Below are 26,675 nucleotides of genomic sequence, written 5' to 3'. Positions count from 1 at the left end.
TATATATATATATATATATATAAAATGTAACTGGAGCGTGTAACAAAAGTAATTTCCCTCTGGGATTATTAAAGTATTTCTGATTATGATTCTTATATATGTTTGTTAAAAGCTAGATCAATAAAATATATTTTATTACACTCTGGAATGTTTGATGTTTGAAAGATTGCTCTGCCTTAAACAGTTTGAGAAAGCCTAAATCTTCAAATAGGTTAATTTATACCTTTAAAAGGCGATGTGATAAATAAGAAATTGCTTGTACAAACAGAGACTCTAGACTGAATAAATAATAAGTAAACATCTAAAAGTGTCATCAGGGAGAGGCCTGTCTAGATTAACCTCAGTGACCTGAACTCAAGGTTTTTATGGAATAATAGAAACTAAAGACAAAAAGAAAACAGTCGGTCATCTTAACACTATAATTGGTTATTAATACAACTGATGTTCTGGTTAATGATTTTTTGTCAGGTCATTATTAAGGTAAAGCTTCAAGTGCATATACAGACATAACTGGGAACAAACAAGGCTGTGTGCAATAAACATTCTTCTTAATGTATTTTCTCTGTCTTATTTCCAACATGACTTTGTTTTGCACTCAGTCTTGACTCTCTACAGGCTTCATTCATTTCTAACGCACACAGACACAACAATGTAGTCTGTTCAAGGAGTGCATATTAAGCTAGTTGTCAAGGCGACTGTCTCCCAGTTGCCAGGTGTGATTTATATCGCCACAATGACCTGTGCTATTTGAGCTTTCCCAGTAATGGGAGGGAACAATACACAGCATCGCTATTCCAGTTGCATGACCAGTTTATTTCCAGTTGGTGAAAAATCTTTCACACTCTTGATGTCTCTTTGCATTTTCTCTCCTCATCTTCTGTCTTGATTATTGATATATAATGTATGTTCTCCATTTGGTTGTGACATTCTGTTAACAAAACAAGCAGAGGTTGCAGGATTTGCTTGTTTTTCATGTCTCAACTTCTTATTTCTCAATAATTATTCTTAACTTTCTGTTACACTGTATAAGTTTATATATACAGTATATATATATATATATATATATATATATATATATATATATATATATATATATATATATATATATATATATATACATACACGGGCAGTCTCCCTTTTTTCCTACAACCTCGGGTCCTCTACTAGAGGCTATAGGGTTCTGCATACTATCTTTGCTGTTCCTACAACTGCACTTTTCTGCAGATTTCTGATGTATTTCCAGGGATCTGCTCTAACCACTCCTCAAGTTTGGGGGTCCATTGCCCCAAGTGCCCCAATGACCACGGGCACCGCTTATGCTTTGACCTTCCAGGTTTTCTCCAGCTCTTCTCTGAGCCCATGGTATTTCTCTAGTTTCTTATGTTCCCTTTTCCTGATGTTGCAGCCACTTGGTATTGCCATGTTAACCAATACGGCTTTACTCTGTTTTTTGTCCACCAACCCAATGTCCAGTTGGTTTGCCATTACCATTCCGTCTGTATCTGGAAATCCCACAGAATCTTGGCTCAGTCATTCTTTACAAGCTTTGGAGGTGTTTCCCATTTTGACCTTGGGGTTTCCAGTTCATACTCTGCACAGATGTTCCTGTACACTATCTCAGCCACTTAGTAATGACGCTCCATGTAAGCTTTCCCTGTCAGCATCTTAAACCCTGCAGTTATGTGCTGGGTTGTCTCTGGGGCCTCTTTGCACAGTCTACACCTGGGGTCTTGTCTGGTGTGGTAGATCTGGTGTGGTAGATCAGCCATAATGAGTGCCTCTGTACTGTCCTTCAGTCCGGCTTTGTCTAGTCCTTGGTAAGATTTCCTAATATCCGCCACTTTGATTATGTTTTGGTGGTACATCCGGTGTAGGGACTCCTCCCATGAAGGAACCTCCAGCACCTCATCTTTTGTTCCCTATTGTCTAAAGTATTCACTGAGCACGTTGTCTGTTGGAGCCTTGTACTTGATGTACTTATGGAGCTTGGATGTTTCATCCTGGATAGTGGCTCTCACGCTCATTAGTCCTCAGCCTCCTTCTTTATGGCCAGCGTACAGTCTCTGGGTGCTGGATTTAGGGTGGAACCTTCCGTGCATGGTTTGGAGCTTTCGTGTCTTAACATCTGTGGTTGTATCTCATCCTCTGGGCAGCTTATTATTCCTGAAGGGTATCTGATTACTGATGGAGCGTAGCTATTTATTGCCCAAGACTTATTCTTGCCATTGAGCGTGCTTCTTATACCATTGAGGTATATGGCCATAGCCACTTTCCTTGGTACCTCTTTGAGGTTGTCATTTGCTTGTGGGATCCGTAAGTAATTGTAACTGTCCTCAGTGTCTGCTATTGTTCCTTCTGGGAGTAAGACCCCCTCTGTGTGGACTACCTTCCCTAGTCACCATCCAACCACACTTCTCTAGTCTCTTCTCTAGTCTAATGTATGTGCTGTAGATCCAGGAGGTATGGATCAGTGAGTTGATGTCTCGCTCATTCTTAGTGTACAGCTTGATGTCATCCATGTAGAGGACATGACTCATGGTAGCCCCGTTCCTGAGTTGGTATCCATAACCAATCTTGTTTATTATTTGGCTGAGGGGGTTCAGACTCATGCAGAGCAGCAGTGGGGAAAGCACATCTCCTTGGTATATGCCACATTTGATGGAGACTTGTACAAGTGTCCTGCCATTGTTCTCAAGGGTGGCTTTGCACAACTTCATTTAGTTTACAATGAAGGCTCTTAGAGTCCTGTTGATGTTGTATGATCCAAGTATGTGGCATTGAGTCATATGCTCTCAATCCAGGCAGTGCTCAGGTTAGTGTTTCGGGTTCTGCAGTCTTGAGCGACTGTTCTGTCCACCAGCAGCTGATGTTTGGTACCTCTGGTATTATTACATATTCCCTTCTCAGCTGTGCTCATGTATTGATCCATATTCCTGCTTATCATAGCTGCTATGTTCCGAACATGAAGTTCCATGTTGTGGAGAGTCAGGTTATTGTCAGATACTTGGATGGAATTTTACCCTTTGACGGTCCTTCCTAAGGGTCAGGAATGTGTGCCCTTCGGTTAGCCATTCAGGGTGGTTCCAATCTCTCAGCAGCTGGTAAATTTGTGCTGCCAAGCATTCATGGAGTGCTCTAAGTTTCTTAAACCAGTAGGCATGTATCGTGTTGGGGCCTGGTGCTGTCCAGTTCTATATAGCTGAGACTCTTTCTTGAATGTCTGCCACTGTGATGTTTACTGGATTCTGTTCAGGGAGGTTGCTTAGGTCCTCTATCAGAGCTACCAGCCACTGTACATGACTGTTTTGTGCTGCCTCCTTCTCCCATATGCCTTTCCAGTACTGATCAGTTTCCAGCATTGGTGAGACTGTTCTGCTATTGCTCCCCTGCCACCGAGCGTACACTTTCGCTGATTGAGTTGCGAACAGCCGGTTTAACCGTATGGCTTCATTGTCTCTCGTGTCAATTTTTAGGCGGCTGGCCAAGGCTTGTAGCCTTTGTTTGGCAGTTTCCAGTGCTTCAGGTACAGGCATCTGGCTGTACCTCTTAGGTACTTGCTTTTTCATTGCACCATTTAAGGCCTCCCTCAATTTCCTCTCTTCTCTCCGTGTTTCCATGCTGGGTATTTAATCACATGGTTGTTCATACAGCCCAGCATCTCTAGGATCACTTCAGCTGTGCAGCATTGGTGTCAGTGAGGGTTGATGTAGAAATTGCTGGCAGTGCTGGATACAAGTCTTCTAGTAGCCTTTCTGATTGTACTTCACTTAGTCTCAGTAACTGGCTTTGGCCTTGCCTGGTGGACATTTTTGCCATGTTCATATTTTTTAGGTCAGTCGCTGCCTCATTCAGCATGGTTGTGCTTATTGGGGTGTTGTACCCAATGGTGCGGGTGTTGCTGTTAACTCTCCTCTGACCTAAGGTCCTGGTTCCCCCTGAGTGTGGACTGTGGTTTTCGAAATGTATACCCCTCTGACTAGGGTTACTGGAGTAGTAACATTTTAACAGAGCCCTGTCCTCTCACCCATTTCCTTCTTGTTCCAGTAGCTAATTTTTCATCAAGGTGCTCAGGTTGGACACCACGTTGGAGTCACATAATTTTGTAATTGTTGAGGTTTATTGATTTAAAACTAAAATGAGTCCCTCTGACAGTTCAAATGTTGACATTTTTATTTGAACTCCTAAAAATAATGCCTACACTCTAGGCATTTCATTTTATAAAGATCTGATAAAGTGTTGTTTATACTGTGCAGGGCTGACTTCTGTATTTTTTCTAGAGCCTTCCTGTCAGCTATGATGGCTATGATGTTTTCAACCAAACATTCATAAAACAAGCAAAAAAACAACAGCAGTTTCTGAGGCATTTTTTTCCTTAATGCTACAAAAGGTACAACACCAACATAAAGTTCTGGACCTAATAGATAATTTATAGACTGTCACAATGCACACCAGTGTGTGTGTGTGTTTTTTTTTAAGTTTACTGTCTTGTCTTTTTTATTGTCTCCTGATTTCATTTAATACTAATATAATTTAATTTAAACCTGTGTCTTCAGTTGCCCTCTGTCTAGACCTTAAAATCTTATAATTGTGTTCATTCAGTTCCTGTTTCCTCATTAAACGTCCTTCCCCATCATTCGCCTCTTAATGTCTGCTTACCCTCCTAGTCATTCGCCCCCACAAACCCTGATAAAGGTGGATTTTCATTTCTTTTTTATACCTACCCACAAAGACCATAACAATTTTTTTCATATCAGAAGCCATGGGTAGACTACACAGTGTGGTCCCTGATGAAAGCGCAAGACCCCCCATAGAGATCAGAAGACAGACCGGCCTATAGCAAGGCCAATACATAATTAAAATAGACACAGGTACAAGCAGAGTATTTAGGAGCACTTCAACAATAACAGCCCCTGTTATAGCCCCTGGAGAGTTATCAGGACTATGACAGAACCACAGCAACCAGCAGCTCACTCACGATCTGGCACTGCCTTACTCCATAATGCTGAATCTACCTCAGCCAGAAGTATAGCATCAGCCTCTTGTCCTGTACCTGCACCAAGGACCTCCACCTAAAGGATTATCACCAACTTTGCTTAAGTGGACATGATGTCATGTTGGATCCCTGAAATAATTTGCTGACCAACCTCACAAGGTTTTTTACTGGACACATTCAACCTACCTCTGCTGCTCCCCATGAACCATGTCTGCCTTAACTCACCATCATTGTGACTGTTCCCAAAAAACAAGTATCACCTGCCTGAACAATTATCGTCCTGTTGCCCTTATCCAGCCATCACGAGAAGCTGCTCCTAAAGTACTGCTAACGGTCCACCCTGTGGAATAAACTGTCGGTACATCTGAGATGATGTTAACACAACACAACTTCTAATAACCTGCTTATGTAAAACAAAACAGTATTAGCCCATACATGTTTTTTCCCCCTCCCTCTCTCAGACCTTTGTCCAACTTTATACTTTACCCTATCAGCTGTACAAATGTTCTATGTTAACATTTTTATGCTCGTTTTTTCGACAGTAGGCTTACTGGTAAGGGGGTATGAGAGAGGGGGAGAGACATGTGGCAAAGGACTACACACTCAAACCCGGTGCGGCCGCGTTGAGGACTAAGCCCTTAATACATGGTTCGTGCACACTAACCACTGCGCCACCTGCCCAACCCATTTAAAGCATACTTAAGGTATATTTAGCTTGTGTGTTGGTTAATATTAGCCATCCAAATGAAACCAGGAAATTTTTTATTTTGATTTTATTTAACTATTTATATAGAGCACATACTAAGCTACTAGACTGCATACTAATGAGAATAAATAGATAAGTTGTGTCCTTTTGTGCATTTCCTGGTTCTCGATAAACCAAACCAGAGAGATTTCTACATGCTATTTCTGAATTCTATAAAAGATTTTCTTAATTTTATCTCAACAAAAACAAACAAATATGTAAAGTGTTTGCCTTCCTTTTATCGTTAGCATCAGAGCCAGCACACACATACGTACACACATTATACAAAACACACACACTGTGTGAGTCAAAATGAGTTAAGTCTGTCTCACAGTTCTGTTGGTATCCATGACTACAGTGTCAGCAGCAGGGTCCCAGCTTGACATTTATGAAATCTTTATTAGCTCTTTATAGTATGAATCCATGTGTGTGTTTGTGTATCTGTGTGAATTACGCTCACTCTGTGACGCAGGCCCACACCTGTCTCAGTATTTGAGAACATCTGCTGAAGTGAGGACATCTTCCGATCTATCAAGATTTCTCTGCCGATGGTGTGAGAAGAACACAACGAATGGAAAGGGCAAACAAGCTGGAGAGGATGAGGATTGTTCAGTGAAGAGGTGTCATGCTGGGAAAATAGACAGGAAAATTCACCCGATCTGGAGATATAATAAAAGAGGACTGATCAGAAGAGCAAGGTGGAGAGAAAAAAAGATTAAGCAAAGGCCAAGATGAAAAACTAAAGACATCAATGAAGACAAGAGGAGAAAAGAGGTCATTAAACTCTACTTCATTTTCCTTTGAATCTTTAAGACCCTGCTAAAAATAATGAGACTGTAACAATTCAAATCTCACAGTTAGAGAGGGCATGTTAAAGGGATCAGTGCTGTAAAAAGAAGATCCCTGATATGCATCTGTTAATTCTGGTTATCTTATAACATGGATACAGGCAAACAATTATGATACCCTGTACCTTACTTTGTGGTTTATGTGTTAATTCCCCTTGTTGTGGTGCTCCAAGATCTTAGTCACTTTAGGTTCAGGATAAAAACTAAATCCTAATAATTTTCTTATATTAATAGTAAATTGGACCAGTTGTCTTACAACATTTATAACATTTCTTGTTAACCCACTTTATATAAATGTTCACTCAAAACACAAAACTGTATTATACCACAAAGATGCATGCCAAAAACGACACTACCTGTCAATCCTTACAATTTTCTGAGCTGCTACTGTTGTATGGCTGTTTTTCTTTTGTCTTTTGTTTTGTTTTTTAACGCCAAGTCTTTAAAAACCTTTGTTCAAGTTCAACAATCTCTGTATCAATGTCTTTTATTTTCCTACAGTACACGGGAATGCTGTTCAATAAATGTAAAAATCAAATTGTGTGGCAACATTTTTTTCCTGATGTTTTAGTAGGGAAATTTAGGCTTTAACAACCTTATTTTTCACAACTGAATTAAATTCATGACTGCTGACGGATCACTGCAGAAGTTTCTGAAAGATGTTAAGGTAACACATTTCTTTCAAACGTGCTTGCTGCATCTGTTTGTCTAATTTGTTCACATATCCAATCTGAATTGAGCAGCATGCATACTGATATGCCTGGTTTTATACTCCACTAATTTAATTTATTTGGCCTGCTTTGAATTTGCAACACAATTGACTGAAAAGCTTCACCAACACAGAAAAAGGATCTGTTGTTCAAATAGTGCCTTTGGCAATCCAATTAAAGAGTGACATACACCTCAACTAAGTTCCTGTAACTCAAATAAAAGTGTCTAGAAAAATAGTTTTAGAGTTATTTTATCTATATAAGTAAGAATAATATTTTTTGCATTCTTTTTAAAAACAGCAACAAATATATGTGGTCCCTGTATCCCTGTAACCCATAGATTCAGGGGACTAATTAATTTTATAAAAGCTACCTACATATTGTCCCACTCTCCCACTTAGTACTTCTCAGGGTCACAGTGGGGCGGGTGCCTCTCTCTGGCAGTCTATTAGCGAGAGGTGGGGTATACCCTGGACAGGTCGCCAGTCTGTCGCAAGGCAACACAGGGACACACTAAGACACAGAATCCAGGCATGCACAGGGAGAACATGCAAACTCAGGTGGTAACAGTACAACCCACTGGGTCACCGTGCAGCCCCAAAAAATCTGACCTCAAATTTATATTATTACACTTTATAGTGTTTACGTTGTTTGTATGGACCTTAAAGGGGTCATAGAATGCAAAACCGAGTTTCCCTTGTCATAGATGAATAACGATAGTTCAGTGGGTGAAATGGACGTACAGAGAAGTTCAAACCCCATCGACACCTCCTTTCTCTGCAAATCTCACAATTCTAAACTTTCACCATAAAACGGGCGGACCCAAACAAAGCCCCAAATTGATGTCAATTCAGGGATGTTGCCTTATTTGGATCTGGCCTGTACTTTTATCACACCCTGAAATTGACATACAGACCAGCCCACTGATTCACTGACCCAAGAACATGAATAGAGGTAGATGTAAGACACTAGTTTAGCTGTTTAGCCTACAGTTGGGTTTACTTCTGCAAGAATTACAAAGCAGGCAGTTTCTCTAGTGAAAATGAGCCAGAACCACTGTCGACTACAGTGCAGCAGAACTTGGAATCTCGGCGGACAGGGGCAAGGAGCCAGCCGGGGACGGTATGCTTCCCCCCACTGGCCACCGTTGTCCAGGCTACCATCTCCGGGTTGACAGTGGTCCTGGCTTTTTTAGATATGAAAAGTAGGACATGTCCAGGAAAATGAGCATGTCTGGTCACCCTACCATATCAACAATTTGATGTTTCAGTGAGTGAGTGCTTTTTGTTATGACGCATCTTTGCTCAGCAGGTTTGCTCATTGTAAATCCACCAATCAGCGCACAGCTCATCTAAATATTTAAGAGCGTACCATAAAAGGAAGATAACCTGTCGATTCATTCAGGGGTATATAACCAGGCTTCGATTACAGCCCATAGAACAGCTAATATACCATTTTCAGCCCAACCAATGTTACACACCGTATTCAGAGACCTTAAGGACCAGCACCAAACACCCTATGGTGCATTTAGATAAGAGATAATAACCAAAAACAAGGTGCTCTCATTGCAATTTTTGTTTTGTCTTAGATAGTATAGAGAGCTGGAAGAAGAAGGAGAAGAAAAAGCTATCAAACAAAGTTTCAATTAAACATTGGGCTACTGAATGCTCCTAAAATGTCTGCAATCAATTCCCTTTGTCTGAGAGTCTGTAATCTGACTTGAATTTTGAATACTGACACTAAGATTAAGAATAGTTTTTCTTTCAGCTCTGCAGGGGAGAGAGCATAATTTATGAAATTCATCTGACTCCATTTTCCTTGTCCTCAGAACCTTTTCCTTTTTTGCAGCTGGAATAATGAGTGTCTGTTTCGCTTGCTATGATTTCTCCTCCCAGTGTTCTTTAGTCCTCTTTCATCTGTTTCACCTCTGGGTAATTAATCCTCCACACTGTCAACGGTCAATTTTTCTCACATCATGTTGCTTCTTCACACTCATCTCATATCGTTCCATCCCCCTTGTGGAAATCTTCACCGCATTTATGATTGCATTCAGATAATCCGGTTTTACTTTCCATCAGACCGTTACATAAATTTGGGTCAACCTAATTAGAGATATTAGATAAAGTGAAAGGCGATTTACCATGCCAGAGATAAGCCAGAAGTTGTTAGTTATCTCAAGAATTGTTGAAGTGCTTTGCAAATGTATTTATTTTACTTTGGACTTTTCACATTTTGCGTCATTAAAACCACTCATTTTAATATATTTGATCAGAATTTTATGTAATTTACTACTGCATAATATCGTCTAAATTGGAAATGAGCAAATTTTCTGTCAAGATCTGAAAATAATGGCAGGAATTTGTGTTAATAATTGTTTGCTTCTCGTTTTGGTGCAACCACAGATACAAGTATTTTGTGTATATCTCTCTCAGCTTTGCACATTTATAGATAGATAGATAGATTTTTTTTTGCCACATTCTTCATTGCTTAGATAATGTGGAGACTGTTTCTGAACATCAAGTTTGAACTTTGACTCAGGCATTCTCAAATGAATATGCTTTAATCTAAACCATTCCATTGTAGCAGCTTTAGTTTATACAATATTTTTTTTTCAATTATCAGGTAAACATTTCCCCAAGCCTAAAGTCTAGTTTGGACATTTTTAAAACATTTTATACAGAGTTCCCTTATTAGCTCTATCCTAGTTCTTGCTAAAATAGTATGTTTCAACCCGGTTTTACTAAGAGGATGCTTTCAGAGTGATGCACAATGTTAGTTTGGATGTTGTTTTGGATGCCCCGCTAAGTTAGCAATTGTGCCATATTTTGTATTTCCAGGAGAAGTATTTCACGCCGGGCTGTCCAAAACTGCTTTTATATTCATTGATCCTATTTATCTGTTTTCTAAAGTTGTCTGACAAACCTTTGAGGCTTTCAGACAAACAACAAACAAAAAAAAAATTAAATAGCAAAAGGATTTTGACTGAGATTATATCAGGTTGGAAGTTAATTTTGAAAAACTGTTTTAATAAATTACCTTCTGAAGGTTGCCCTGCTTTGGGGGTATCAACTGTTAGTTGTTAAATAAAAATACACACTGCAATTCAATTTTTTATAACCGTATGTCATTTCTCACACTTTACACAATACTTTACTTTCAATACTTTTTGTCTGTTGCATAGAATCCTGATAAACATTGAACATTCATTTGTGGTTGACATGTAACAAAATGTTAGCAAGTATGAGAGGAATTTTAACTTTTGTAAATCTCTGTCTACAGTATATTACATGCTTTTCTGGGGCAAAACTCTAGCATTATTAAATGGATAAAAAAAAAAAAACTTTACTTGAAGTGTATGATAATGGTTTTTCTTTTAAAGCCACACATCACTGAGATGAGTAGCATACGGCTGTGAAATGATCTCCATTAGCTTTTTCAGAGTATTATGGAAAAAAACCTTGCAATTACTCACCAGATGGAGATAAACAAACAAAAAAAAAGTTTCCCCTTTACCACAGAAAATCTTTAGTGTGATTTTTAATGGAGGTTCATTTTCAGGCAACACATCTTTGATAATAGCAACTTTTCTGATGTATTTTAGATTTGTTTTCAACTTCCTGCAACCCAAAGAAAACTTTAATATGTGTTTCTACAATAAAACCTTTAGAGTTATTAATTGTGGTGGCTGGTGATGCCCGTCTGAAGGAAGTGCTTCTGTTTTTGAATGAATAAGAAAACAATTGTTACCATCCATTAATCTTCTCCACATTTTCAGAAAGCATCTCCATATGCAAAACTTTACATGCCTTTGAGGTGGAGATCGAGCCCCACATGTTGACTTTTACTGGACCTAGCCTGTACTTATCATGTCAATCCGAGGGAGTAACAACTGGTTGTAAAGTTGTCATTGGTTGCCTTTTTTATGTACCTCTTGTTAATTCTGTAGTGCAGTGTTTGGGGTTTACATTGTGGGATTGTATAACCAAGGAACTGGTAAAAAAGGAGTGAAAATGATGGATGACTACTAATTTAAGAAGTTTTTTTTTTGTTCCATCAAAGATAATTAAAAAGGAAACTGCAAGATCACTGCGTTGTCTTGGCTAACCAGAGAAGGATCCAACTGTAGAATTAATCAAGGAAAAAGCTTTATGTGAGTAGCTGTTAAATATTTAACTGTGATGAGTAAAAAAAAACTTCAATGAAATGCTTTGCAAAGCTACAAAACAAAAGTTGAAAGCTGTGCTTAAAAAGATCAACCTCAAGTGAAAACCGACGACAAAATGAAAGGAAATAACAATTATCAGGCAAAAAAAATAATAGTAAACCAGCTTAAGTGCTGGAAATGAAAAGTAAAAGAAAAGCTGCAAGTGTGTTAACATTGACTGAATGAAGCAAACAATTAAACAACTTCAAAAAATCTAGAGTGTAGGAAGAAAACTACAAGAAAAAAAAGGTGCAAATTAAGTTTTTAGAGATTGTGTAATTCACCCAAAATCTCTAAATGCATGCCAGTTTAAATACCTCTTTTCTCTCCCTAAGGTGTGGTCAATGGATGGCTACTATAAGGGCAGGCGTGTGCTGGAGTACAGGACCATGGGGGACTTCACAAAAGGTCAAAACTTTGTGCAGCACCTATTGCCCCATCCCTGGGCAGGAACTGGCCATGTAGTCTACAATGGATCACTCTATTACAACAAGCACCAGAGCAACATTCTGGTAGGAGCATGTGGATGAGTGAGCATATGCAACCTGAGGATGCAATCAGCCAATTACTGATGTAATACTGCTTTAAAATGTTGTTTTATAACCATGGCTTTTCTTCAGGGACACTTTTCATTATGGACACTGTTGCTCTTCTTTCTAAAATATGCAAATGCAGCTATGATATCTGTATCTATGATATCAGTATCTGCGGCTGATTTGCAAAATACTTTTAGGCTTTTGTTTCAAAAAATAAAGTAAAATAGGGATAGAGTTCATCTTCCGTTCATTGACTTTACCCCAAAAATACAGCTCAACAGAGTATTTTTCTTCATTTTATCACACATACCAAGTTAAAGGTAAACTGTCAGCTTTGACACAAGCATTAGCTGAATTGGATATGTCTAAAATGATTTTTCAGCTAAACACACAGCACTTGGAAAGTATTGCCCCTTCGTGCAGCCTGCCCTTCTAAAAAACTTGCCTATGTAACTTTAAAGCATTGCCGAATAAGCCATGTGACCCAGAGCACCACTTTACAGCAGTCTGAGTTTATTTTAAGATTTAAAAAAAATTCTAGCATGCTGTATAATGCTAGAAAGTATAATATTGATTAATTAAAAAAGAACAACAAACATGTTTTAGCTAAGTAAGATTCCAGTTCTCTATCTGTTAAATTTTTTTTCGGCCAAACACTGTGTAACAGAGATGTTCCTACAATCTTACACAGCGATTACACCAAAGACTGAGTGAGGGCTGACAAATAAAGGTACCAGTATCTAAATCATTGATAAAAGGTGCAAAATCAAGCACATCCTGAGAAAGTCTCTTTTTAAAGCAAATTACCTAAGACTTCAGACTTAACATCTCCAAATCCTAACAATCTGCTAGAAAAGGAGATTGAATGCTGAATCTGAATCTCAACTGAATCACAACTGCTTTAATGTAGCTTTAAAAAAAAAAAATCTTACTTAAAAAAATGCTTTTCCCAAGGCATTCTTGTTAAATCTTTAAAGTCACAAGAAAATAACATTTTCTATTTCTGTATTACTTCTCGTGGCTGCTGCATTTACGGCAAAAAGGTCATGGTTATATCAAGCTGCTCTATAATATTAATATCAGCTGACCTGACACACAAAAAGAAGGATATTAGCTCTAGATGAGACAGAGTGGAACAGAGCTTTATTATAAAACAAGAGTAGCCTATTGTTTTATTTGTGAATCAGACCCTTTACTGTTGGTATTGACTATTATTGGCCCATACTGTATGTTATAAAAATCACATAGAAATACTGAAGGATCTGTTATTCATTCAGTAAAGTAAGGTGATGTATTGTTTTATGGATGATTCTACATATTAGATCAAAAACCTAATTACTGACTGCTTTGTTGGTAAAACTGCAGTCATGTACTAGATGTATGTGATATGTTACATTTAATCTACTTTGCCAAGTTCCAAAGCCAATAAATATTATGTTGGAAAATGTTATGATTGAAAGTTGATGATGTAGGAATGATTCTGAAAGAAATACTGTGTGTTTTTAGGTTCAGTACCATTTCCGCTCCCGCAGTGTGTTGCTGCAGCGCAGTCTTAGCGGAGCTGGATACAACAACACCTTCCCCTACAGCTGGGGAGGATCATCAGACATAGACCTGATGGCTGATGAGACAGGACTATGGGCGGTCTACACCTCCATCCCAAATGCAGGAAACATCATGGTATGGTTTTTAAGATGACCTGATGTCAGCAGTTTTCTCTCAGTCTTCTCAAAGTTACCCTCTGTAAATTCATGAAAGCATATTTTGTAAAAGATCAGCTCATTAAAACTTCTTTGCATTAGTTTGAAGAAAAGAAGGAAGAGTTTATGTATGCAGGTGTGACAACAGTCTTGGAATTGATGGATGGGATTCAATGCAATGCTGACAGACTGACGGGAAGAAAAATGTCCCTGAGTCTACAATACAATAAAAGAGAAAACCTTTTTTTATTTATTTTATCTAAATGAGAAGCAACATTATTTACAACCAAGAAAAGTCAAAGTACTGAAGAAACAGCTTCACTACAGCAAACTTTAAAATGGCAGAATGGAATAAAGCTTTTACTTTATAATCAGGGCTTTTCCTTTACCAAGATAATGCGCAAGGGTTGTAAAAAGATCCTCATATTACAATCTATTAGTCATGACACACTGAAAGTTTTCTTGTCAAAATAAAGCCTCTCTTGTAACCATCAGATAAGTGCTGTTTTTATCAAAGGTATCATGTGCCTCAGGAATTGTATGAAGGTGACTGCTTTCAATTTCAGACTCTTATTTTGAAATGACACAGGAAATACAGTACTTCTTGCTTATTAGGAGGTCAGAACTGCATTTGTGTACAAAACATTAAGTGCATTAAACTTGAAATGATATTTTTATACATTCTTTAAAACCCTTATATTTTTAAAGTTTATTTCTAGTTGCCATCACAAAAAGGTGGGAGTGGTGGCCTAGGTGTTACAGCATAGAGTGGAGCTTGAGTTGGAGCCCCACTCCCACAGACTGCCACTCTGGGTCCCTGGGCAAAGACCCTTAACCCTCATACTGCTCCCGAAGAGGGATGGGTTAAATGCAGAGAGTTCATTTCGTTGCTCTGTACTTGTGACAGTGTAATTACAATAAAAAAAAATGCTGAAAAAAAGGTTTATTTATTTATTTATTTTATTGTGGCTTTTAGTGTACAATCAATGGGCTAAAGACTCTGTGGGTAAATTACATTTTTTTAGACGGGATCAACAGAACAAAGGCTTTAATTGCATTTCTTATATTTTCTCTTGGGGTACATTACAAGGAGGTATCTTGAAGATCTGTGTTAGTGTTTCGGTGGATGGGTTCCTTGAATTTTAGTTGCAGTAAAGTTGCAGTCGTTTTTCAACAAGGCCCTGTCTCCATTACTATGGATATTTTTCAAAATTCATATTTTCTCCTGCATTCCCCTTTTCCATCCATACCTAAACAGGTTTTTGGACAGAGGTGCATTTTATGTCCAGAAAGTAAACCCCTTTTTACTTTATTCTGTTTGCTGAACAAGGTTATTAATCCCTGTCTATTGTAGACTTGATAATACAAATGGTTGAAAATAATATCTGTGCAGATTTTTTGCTTTCTGAACTTGGATTGTCCACCTCAGGTTTGGATAATGAAAAACAATCTTCTCTTTCCATAGAGAGACTTTTAAAAGATATGTTTAGAGTATGTCCATGTGAATTAAATATCCAAAGATGTTAATCATCATATAGGGGGCCACTTTTTACATGCCAAGACTTATCTTTTTGCAAAAAAAAAACTAACCTGACTCCGCCAGATGGATTTGCTCCGCATATCCATCTGGAAACCTTCCGTGGAAGTAATTTTCGGAAGGGGCGAAAATACCGGTTAGCTGATTGGCCTATGTTGGTGATAGACGGTCCAAATAAACCAATCAGACCAACGAAGCATATGACTTACTAACAGAGCGACGACGAAAACACAACGGGACGGGACACACAGACGGGAGAAGAGCAAAAACATCTTTTCCTCTGAGAAAAGCCTCCAGAGCAGTGTTTTGCTCTTCTTTCAGTAAAGAAATACTCTGTAATTCTGATAAAACTTGCTCGACAGCCACGCTAACGCTAGTTTCATCGGCTGAAGCCGCCATGTTCTTTAGACTGAACTGTTGCGCTTCTCGTTGCGTCACACCTCAACCAGCCTCAAAGCCAACACTGATTGGACGTTCGTTTGGTGAACGACTCCAAATTTTTTTTAACGGAGAGTCTCCAGACTGATCTGCGAGTCAAACCTTGAAAGCTCGCGAGATCAGGATGGTCTCCCAAGCCTAAAAAAAAACACAACAAAAACAGGACTTTGGTTTCTCTTGCTGCCTCTTTTTGTCTTTGTTTTCACTAAATGTTAAATATTAGCTGATTCTGGTCATGTCTGAGAGAAAAAAGTAAAAAAAAGTGTCAGACAACGAAAACCGGGTATGGATGATATACTGTATAGCTGCTTAGGTAGGCTCAAGATGTTATGCTTTTGAAGTTTAACATAAAAAAATGTCTTGGTAATCTCCATCTACTGTGCAACATTAAAATATACTGAATAAACCAAAGCAGATAAAGAAACACGTCAATGATCATAGAAAGGATTTATTCAAAAATAAAAAACTTACCAGGGGCTTATTGTTATGACAGTGGTGATGTTAAAATAGATATTTAGCCTGATGGTGAATTCTAATACCCAACTTTTAGGTCCAATCCAGTGCTGTTTAAGTCTAAGCCTGGGTATTTGTGGAGGTTTGTTTCAAAAACCTTTTTTTGGTTTTTTTGTTTTTAGCTGTGCCAGTAATTGAGTCATAACAAGTTGTTCTATCAGCCTGGGGTTGGCCTTAGGATTAAACACAGTACTATTCTTTCAAATACAGAAACTTAGACATGTACATAGCACCAACTTTAGTTTAACATATAAGCAGCAGGCATATACCAAACAGAACACAACATAAAGTAAAATAACTTGTTGGATTAAGCAGAGTGTACTTCCACATTGGATGAGGAGGATTGTAAAAATAAAAAATAAAAATAAAAATGTATAGCTTTTTTACTTAGCAATACGTCCAATATGTCACCACATTTGTTTAAAAGAGCTTGTTCTCTGTAACTCCATAGTCCGACAAGGTCATTGCAAATTCCAAACAAAAAGACTGCTTTGAGAGTAAAAGTTCACCTCTGAGATTGTGTATTTTAATGAGGCATTGGATTTCTGGCTGTTTTTTATAAAGAACCCTCAGCCACTTTTTATTATGTTGTATGGTTCGAAAAGCATTACCTAATATTATGAAATTCCATTCGTTCACATACAAAAAAAAATCATTGATAGTTCCACATTTTTTAAAATCAACCACTCTGTACTTCTGATGTTGTTTTTCTATCAGATATATTGACAGAAAGCTGCAGTAAAGCCAAAGCTAATAGCCTGTCCAGTTAAAACTACTGGAGTTCAGTAAATTGTCAAGTGCACTTAGTTTCTGTTTTTTACTAAGGAGGTAAAAGGCTTCCTTTCTTTCAGTGTAACAATTGCTGAGACCATAAAAACAGGCAACATCACCATAGCAACTCAGCACTTTCATCAGCTGCAGTGGTGCATATGAAACTGTTTGAGCTGACATAACTAAACCCTTCCATTCTTGTCTTCAGGTAAGTCGCCTGGATCCCCGTTCCTTGGAAGTCCTCCAGAGTTGGGATACAGGTTTTCCAAAGCGCAGTGCAGGGGAGGCTTTCATGATTTGTGGCACCCTGTACGTCACCAACTCTCACCTGGCTGGTGCCAAGGTCCACTTTGCCTACAACACCAACACCTCAACATACGAGTATACTGACATCCCCTTTCATAACCAGTATTCCCACATAAGCATGATGGACTACAATCCTAGGGAGAGGGCGCTTTACACCTGGAACAACGGGCACCAAGTGCTCTACAATGTCACTTTGTTCCACGTCATCCAGAGTGACGGATAATTGGACTCAATAGGAGACGTTAAAATGTAATTTGATACTACAAGTTCAAACATGCACAGAAACACATACACTGGTCATCACATGGTTAATGGAAATTTAAGCTGTATGTATTCAAATGTGAATAACTTACAGATGCAATACATTGTTTTGGACACTTGTCTGAAGGTCACAGAAGAGATTTCATCCGGGCACTAATGTTGTTAAGAAAAAATAAGAATGAATGTTTTTGAGCTCAGTCTTATTTAATTTCCTTTTGTTCCATTTATATATTAGGAGGAGATTTTTTGAAGATAAAAATACAGAGTAAACTGGATTTAAAGTCACTTTAGCATCAAGTTTTGACGATAAGCCTGCTGGAGGTATTAGGGGCTTGTAATGTGATTGTGGATATGTTCAGTCAGCATGGTTGTTCAATTAATAAACTTTACTGTCAAACCTTGCTAACATTTCTTTGTTATCTCTATTATGAAGCAGAATGAAATTCAACACCAATTGTCTGTTTCTGTGTGTATACAATATTGTATGCAATATAAAATTCAAACTCAAATCTAAATTTTAAACAAATTACCAGAAAATATGCATGGCATGGAATCAGGTTTGTATTCGCACCACTTTTGATATTGGTTCCACTCATTAATAGCATGATATTAATAAAATCCATTTTTTTTATTCACTCTTTGCCTCCTGAAGGCCCTCAAGCCTCCGATCTTATTCCCATTTGTTGTGCTTATGGGCAATCATTATTTCAATAAAAGTGTAAAAAACACTTCTTATATTAAACTCAAACATGATTTTATATAAATTTGCAGAGCAGCAGTAGAGAATGCAGAGCTTATGTCTAGAAGTTGCTGTTGGCGTAAAAAAAAAATGGAGACGAACCATGAAAGACAGTTTCAACAGAGTCATGACATCAGTGAACTATATTTTACTCCAAGTTGGTGCATATCCGTAGGGAGCGTTATTATTTAGTGTGCGGCCCTACGTTCTCAGTGGCCTGCTAACTTTTCAAGGCAAAGACAGACATGTTTCCTTTCATCAAATCTGCCCCTTGAGCTATAATGCTTTGATAGCTTGATTTGTGGTACTTTGTAAGGATAATATTTCACTGCGATGGACTGGCGACCTGTCCAGGGTCTACCCCGCCTCTCGCCCGTAGACAGCTGAAGATAGGTACCAGCAGTGACTCACTTGGGAAAAAGTGTGTCAGAAGATGGATGGATAATATTATTTTTTTTCTAGTGTTTTTGTGGAGTTTTATAAGCATTCAGTATCTCATCTTCAAGAGTGTGCTGCCAACAATACCTCTACTATTGGAAAGAAGAATTAGATCTAATTAGGAATAACAGGATTGGTTGTTTGTAGAGACCTGTCCAAGGTGTACCCTGCCGCTCACCCATTGACTGCTGGAAATAGGCACCAGCACCCCTCGCGACCCCAATTGGGACAAGCGTGTCAGATAATGGATGGATGGATGGATGGATGGATGGTTGTTTGTAGAAACTCTTGACATGAGTTTGTACATTACTAGAACATGAGGAAGCAGCCATTTTAAATAAAATGTTTGGTTAAAATCTATAAAGGTGATAAATTCAACTTTTTAAAAGAACTGCAATATTTGTTCTAAATTAAAAGCTTAAGAGTTTTTATGACCTCATCATTATATTGCAGTTTCACATCAACCTGACCCTCTTCTTCAACTATTGTTTAAAGTAGTATTGGGAGAGGGTTAAAATGTGCTTTGTTATTAATAAATTACAATTAATCGAATTCTCATGAAATAAAGTACTTCAGTCGCAGTATATTTATTAAGCACACAAAATAAGTGGAATATTTCAACTTCAGCACACTTTTCAGAAAATAAATCCATCCATCCCTTTTCTAATACACTTAATCCCAAGTGGGGTCGCGAGGGGTGCTGGTGCCTATCTCCAGGTGTCTACGGGCGAGAGGTGGGGTACATCCTGGACAGGTTGCCAGTCCATCGCAGGGCAACACAGAGAAAAACAGGACAAACAACCATTCACACACACACTCATACCTAAAGAGGTGTTTAGAGATACCAATTAACCTAACAGTCATGTTTTCGGACTGTGGGAGGAAGCAAGAGTACCTGGAGGAAACCCACACATGCTCAAGGAGAACATGCAAACTCCATGAAGAAAGACCCCAGGCTGGGAATCGAACCCAGTACTTTCTCAAAGCAAGGCAGCAGTGCTACACACTGCTTACTGAGCAGCCCAGAAATAAAATAAATACACAGAATTCAAATGTTCTAAGGATGTACAGCAGTTTCACCTTGATTAAGTCAAAAGCTATGATATTAATCTGTGGGGTCTACTCTCAAAAGTGTTCATCTTTGCTTATGCTTTATCCAACACTGTTTATTTATGTAAAACCTCAATAAACAGTTCTTAAGAAATATACCCACCATTGAACCATCCTACCTTAAACAATGTTGCCCTGTGTACTTATCAGTTGGTCTCTGACATCAATAGAACACAAGAGGGTTCTGCTATCTAAATACCTGGCAGATCATTTTGTGTTACATTCACTTGCTCTTGAACATCTGGCATTTTCTCATTGAGACAAGAGTTCAGGTGGCATTCCAACAGCACGTCAACATGTGTTTTATGTAAATATTAATCTAAATAACCTGATTAAAAGCCCAAATTTCCTCATGCCAATACCTTTGGATCATTTTACTGTTTTGTTTTTGTTATTTGATTTTCATTAAAAAAAATTTAAAATATTTTGAACATATAGACAGTTCATGTGCAAATTGCATATACACACACCGTTATAAAATACCACTTATAAAACTTTAGTACACACATCAACACATTTATAGCACTTATGGAACACAATATATGCTGTGTTTTCAGATAAAAATAATCTGGTCTTGAGTTGTGGCATGATGAGATCATTTCAGTGTCACAGAAAACCTGAATGTTATTTATTATTTAAATTTGTATGTGTTGCAAAGTTTTTTCTGCTCTGATTGTTCAGCACATATGCTCTGGTCAGATGTAGAAGTCTCTTGTAGCTTTATTGTAATAGTCGAAAACAGTTCTGGGATTATGAGCATAGTATTCAACAACAAGATTAAATATGTTTGTGTAAATAAACTGGCAACTGTAAGACTCCTGTCAGGCAGCTATTTTCTTTTTTTTTTTTTTAAAGTTTCCACTGACTCCTGACCTGGTCCTGCTTAACTTATTTCAGTTATCCAGCTTTTGAGGTTTGGCTTCAAAAAAAGGTGGCTATTTTTTTAAACAGCTTTGTCTATTATTATTTTTAACGTCTTATTTTAGCTTTTGTTTATAAAGATAATCATATGTTTCAGTGTTTTTATGAGAATCCATACTTGCTTATTTTGAGGTATTTTCTCTGATACAAAAGATACATAGCTAACTTTAAAAAAAAAAATTGTATTCAAACTTTTATTTTTTATGTAACAAATAAGAAAAAGAACAATTCAGTTTAAACAAATCCCCAAACCAGATAAAGAAGCAATCTCCCGCTGTTCCCCTCTTGGTTTTCACAAAATGGTAGTATCTCATATCCTCCGATGTAATTCGCCACCAGGCAACAATGCTTTCAACCTAAACAAAGTTCTGCCTCAGGCAGAGGGAAACCACTGACTGGGAACTGAGCAATGAAAGAAAAAAAAAAGTGGAGAGCATGCATTGAATGTTAGACCATGACCCATCACCCATAGCTAGCTCTGCTAATTTAATATTAGAACTCTTTTTAAACATAAATTCTGTTGTAAAGATTTTAAAACGATATAAAAATGACAAAATTCAGCTTTCCATAATTTAGGTTTTACTAGATTTCTGAAGCATGAGGAGTGACAGGTTACTATGTAAATCATCCTGTATTAAAGTAAATAATTTACTACTGTTTCCTCTTGCTTGCTAAAAAACTTAATTCAGCCAATGTTTTGCCCCTAATGTGTGTAACACTCTGGGTGGTGAGAGTAACTGAGTACTGGATCAATACAGTTATATGGAAGATAATAAAGGATCACAGCTACATGTGAATCCTTTTGTGGCAATATTACAAATCGGCCTTCAGTTTCCATGGTGACTGTGATTATGTTGTGTCTAAGTGCTGTGAGTACAGTACATTGCCTAGAAAACAGGTGGGACAAATCCCCCATTTGTTAAACACATTTTCTAACTATTATTTTGTACTTAATTTTTTTTTTTAAATCAGTTTTTAACATCTTCTGAAACTTTGAGTAATATACCTAACCGGTCCACTGTTCTAAAAGAATTTTGCTTATTGTTGTTTTTTCCACCTGCATGATAGCCTTATTCTTTAGTCCACTATCCAACCTCTAGAGGAGCTATTACACAATTCTGACATTTCGCTACGCTACGCAACAACATTTGGCAAACTCTAAGCACAACAAAGTCACTGGTTGACGTTTACACGAAGAACAGTCATTGGGGGAAAAAAAGTCTCTTACTTATCAAAAAATGTTATCTTCCCTTTCAAAAATACAGTCAAAATACAAGGGTACCCCATGAAAACAATATCAATTTTCAAGTTTAACTTTTGTTGTGAATTTATATTCAATGCCCATCCAGGTTGGAAGCCATATTATTGTTGTGAATAACTGTTATATTCAATTCCCAGCCAGCTGTGAATTCATATTTTCAGATACTTTAAGATGTGTATTGGCCTCCCCAGTAGGGGCAGTAAATATCTTATTTAATCAGATATAATTTGGGCTGTTATATACTGTTTATGAACACACGCCCTACTTGCTGTGTGTTAGAACAATAAATGAAAAAGGGATTCGACCTCAAATCATGGTCAAAGAGATAATTCTGCACATACATGGAATAAATTCACCACAACTTCTGTTAAAATATAAGAGTTTATTAACAAAAATCATTCAGCTCAAAGTCAAACATATTTTAGTTTAAACCTTAACTAAAACTAGTGAAACTCCACTAAACTATGTACAAAGAGGAAAAGGGAAACATTTTAAGATGGATTTTGTGTTTGGAAACCAAAGTTTATCTGGAAGAATTTGGGATTGATCAAATTAGCTTTTCACAAATTTACAGTAGAGTAATTGGAATGCTTTCAAACCAATTCACAATGCAAATCCATGAGATTAATAAAACACTGTTTAGTTAAATAATGTTTAATTGATTGATTTGCTTAATCCGGAATCAATAATCTTCAGTTAAATGATTCTTTACCCTCTTTGAAATAGTTCGCAGCGAATCGACATCAGGATTCCATTAAATGACTCTTGGTCATACTTGGTAAGGGAAATACTTTAATAATCCCAGAGGGAAATTACTTTTGTTACAGTTTTATATAGTATATACACACATCCAACTATACAATATAATAAAGATAAAAAAATAAGAATAAAACGAGATAAAATATATACACATATAGCTCTTCTGTATATATATATATATGTACATGCGTCAAGATGTGCTGCTCCTGCTGCTTGAAACACACGGCATATATATATATATATATATATATATATATATATATATATATATATATATATATATATATATATATATATATCAAAGGGTTAGGAACAACTTTGGATTGAAGGGTTCCCACTGAAGGCCAGATGCACCGCCCGCCCCTGATTTGTAATGCATGTAAAGTTTACCGGTAGTCTGCATCTGTGTAACCACTGAAAGTGTCTTGATCATAAGACTCACTGACTGAATCCGGCTGTGTAAACTCTGGCAGAATTGATAATTATATATATCTATATATATTTAAAACCATAGATATGTGTGCTAAACAAATGTACTAGAATTTGGTAACTGGCACCAGGCCAGGAATGGCCAGAAGCAATTCACTGGTTAACTGGATGCTTTTAATCAAAAAGGTCACATTAACAGGTTGTGTCTGGACACTATTTTGATTAGTCCGTAGGTAGACCTTTTAATGAGTCAGAAATATGCTGCTACATAGCTTCCCCCTAGGGTGTTTAGGCTAAGAAATTTGCATGTTTTTTGTTTTAAGAAGGAAAAGTCTCTGAAGAGTGTAAGCTGTGATAATGGATCAAACTAACAATAATTAATCAAGATAGTGATTTGAAAGGCATTAATAAGACCTTTGGAGTAGAAAAGAACAACGGGGTTCTTTCTCAGAATATCACAGAGCTTTTGTTCATAAAGGCCTAAAATGTTGATCAAAGAGGCGCTATAACTTTTTGCTTCAAGACACAAAATATAATTTTGGATTTACTGCCATTTCGTTGCAGAGGAAGATTTTGAAAAAAAAAAAAACACAAAAACAGATAAAAAATTAAATCTGTGTTTATCTGAAAATTGGCAATTTTCTCAATTTTACCACTCAGTCCATGATAAATAAGGTTTCAGCATTATCATACTGGTATTGAGAAGATCATGTTTAATGGGGTATAGGTCTATTAATCTCTTAGAAAACGGATTATCCAGAAATTAGATCACCACCTGTGTATGTTTCTTTTACACAAAGCCTTAAAATGCACCATAAGCCAAACTTACAGATTAGTGATTTTGTGTCTTAAATATTTATGTTTCTCTTGTTCTTTGTATACTGTAGAGCTCCTCATTTCAGTTTAATTACTATTTTTCTACATTTTCATTGAACTCTGAAAGCATTTTTCCCTATCTTACCTGTGTTTGTTTTTTATGTCTTGTTCAGCAAAATATAATACCAAGGGGGAAAAAAAATTTCTGCCTTTAGAATTCCTGGACCTGTGTCTTCAGCCCTTTCTTATAATGACACCAACTAAGTTAATATAGTAATGACATATTCAAGAGGCTGGTTAAGCAAGGATTTATAGCATTAGTATGTAAAAATTAAATATATCGGAGAACAACTAACAGATAAAAATGAAGCTGGGTTTTCTATGTTATTATTTTCTTCTTGAAATATAACCTACTGCGGTTAGGTTTACTAGAAAAAATAAATACATAATACTTACATAATACAAAACCATGTAATTTATTCATATCTTTTAATACAAGCCCATAGAACATAGAAGATGTAGAGTGTTAAAGCAAAAGTCCGGTCAGCAAGGAATAACCAATGGGTCATTATTTATACCTAAAACTAAAATGTTCGTGGTGATTTAATGAATTTTTCATTGTGATCAGCGAGCCTGGAAACAACCATTTTTGCACAAACATTGTAACAGCTTACTCCTGACATCAACCGGCAGTGTCGTCACGGTGTGGTAAGTCTAGCGCCATTCTCCCCACTTTACATACAAAATCAAAGGGAGCTACTAGACACATCTGCAATCAACAAAAATCATTTAAGATTTTGACAGGATTTCACTATTGAAATTCGCGAGAGCTATAGTTAAACAGACAATGCCCATGTGCATGGCAGTTTATGTTGTAATACATATTAAAACATGAAAGTGGCGATATTAACTCAGATTTCTTTGGTCCTACGCAGCAGATGCCCTGTGACAAACATTCAGACTAGCAAATCTCAATTTCTGCTCTTTTTTGACATAAAATTAGAAAAAAAATGAATTTATTCCTTCAAAACAAAAAATGACACTCTAAAGCTGTTTATACAGCAGGGAAATGCAACCCAGGTCTGATCTTTGTGCCAATATCGGACTTTTTCTTGGTAGTCTGAATGGCTCAATTCCAATCTTTTTTACTTTTTGAAAAAAACAATTTCTATACTTAGTGCATACAGTTGTAACAGTTTGATAGTGAATCTCTTAATTTATAGTTATTTTATTATTCCAATAAAGGGTAAGTAATAAGTGAGTGTTGATCAAAACATTCAACCGACACTTTGCTCAATTACCACGTGTTATAACCAAGCTTACCTTTGAGACTGGATGTCTGGGTTGACTGTTAAAATCTATATTTTTCTTAATTACTAGTAAATGTCAACAAGTTGGAATATGATTTTAAGTAGAGTTATCAATTATTAACCACAAGGAAAATATTGTGTCCGTCTATTCAAGGTCAACTTAAAAGAAAGATGATTCAGCTCTTAGAGACCCTTAGAGTTACTGGTATAAAATAATCACAGAGTACCACAACTCAGCTAAGGTGCACTTTTATTTAACCTAATAATCTCTATCATAGTTTTTTGTGTTTAATAAACTATGTGAACATTACAAACTACTGATATGAAGGCAGAATACATGAAAAAAAATCAGTACACACGAAGGAAATCAATGAGTTTTAGTTAAAGTCTTTTATAAGATTCTGCCAATTAGCTCTGCTTTTGTGACGCACTGAAAGATTTCCAGTGGATTAGCAACACGAGTTATATACTGCAAACAGATGTGTAGCAGTAGTATTTAGTAACCTTCAAATCAATTGACTTTCACTTAATCCAACAATGAACAGTTACCAATAAATGCATATTTGATGGAACACCACTGAAGTGTATATGAACCCAGTAATAATTTCAGGATGAGAGTCTTCTGTTGTCAAGGTAAGCAATAGCTTTGGGCCTAACTACAGCTAACCAACAGGCCACAAACACACTATTGCCAGTCAAGCTGACTCATTTAGGCTACAGTAACAGCCAGGATGCTAAGCAACAGGCCAGGAATAATAAAATGTTGGACCGTGCCAGAACTCTTGTCATAAAGCTGTCAAGTAAAAGTAAAATTTTTGGTAAATGCCTTAGCTCTCATTGCTCAACAGTAAAATAAAAAAGAACAGATACTGACACCCAACTAAACATTCTCATCCATTACTAATTATGACTAAGTGGGCTGCTATGTCACATCTACATCCCTCTGCGCATGCGGGTTACTTTGGTTTGTACACCTCGCAGATAGAAATTGGATGTTGATATTTGATTGCAGTATGCATGGTAAATAAATTTACTTCAGCAAAAGAAAAAAAATCTGAACCAACCTTCACTACCTAAAATGTGAACAAGGCCTCATACACTCACACTCAGTAGGAAACATATCACTAGAAGGCTCAGATTAGAGGAGGATATAAGACCTGCAAGTCCCACATTTATGTAAGCTCTGGATGATCCACTGGATATGAAAACAGCCTGTATCTTAAAATGTATAGGGTTAGTAGATAAAAATGTGTCTTAATATATTTTTGTTATTGACAACTATCAAAGGCAAAAATAATGTTGATTTCTACTAATTAATCACTGTATAATT

General features: G+C 37.0%; 1 protein-coding gene across 1 annotated transcript in view; it reads left to right on the top strand.

The window, feature by feature from the left end:
• Positions 1–18,322, top strand: part of LOC107103000 (noelin-2-like) — a 56,904-nt gene extending 38,582 nt beyond the window's left edge. Inside the window, exons 6-8 of the mRNA XM_015402497.1 lie at positions 11,836–12,012; positions 13,543–13,716; positions 17,204–18,322. Of these exons, the coding sequence (XP_015257983.1) occupies positions 11,836–12,012; positions 13,543–13,716; positions 17,204–17,524 (672 nt within the window). The 3' untranslated portion in view covers positions 17,525–18,322. The remainder of the gene's footprint in view (positions 1–11,835; positions 12,013–13,542; positions 13,717–17,203) is intronic.
• The last annotated feature ends 8,353 nt before the right edge of the window (positions 18,323–26,675 follow it).

This window comes from Cyprinodon variegatus, unplaced genomic scaffold (assembly GCF_000732505.1).
Source record: "Cyprinodon variegatus isolate N-32 unplaced genomic scaffold, C_variegatus-1.0 Scaffold1357, whole genome shotgun sequence".
NCBI lineage: Eukaryota > Metazoa > Chordata > Actinopteri > Cyprinodontiformes > Cyprinodontidae > Cyprinodon > Cyprinodon variegatus.
Note: the sequence above shows the minus strand (reverse complement) of the source record. Positions and strands in the feature narration are given on the sequence as shown.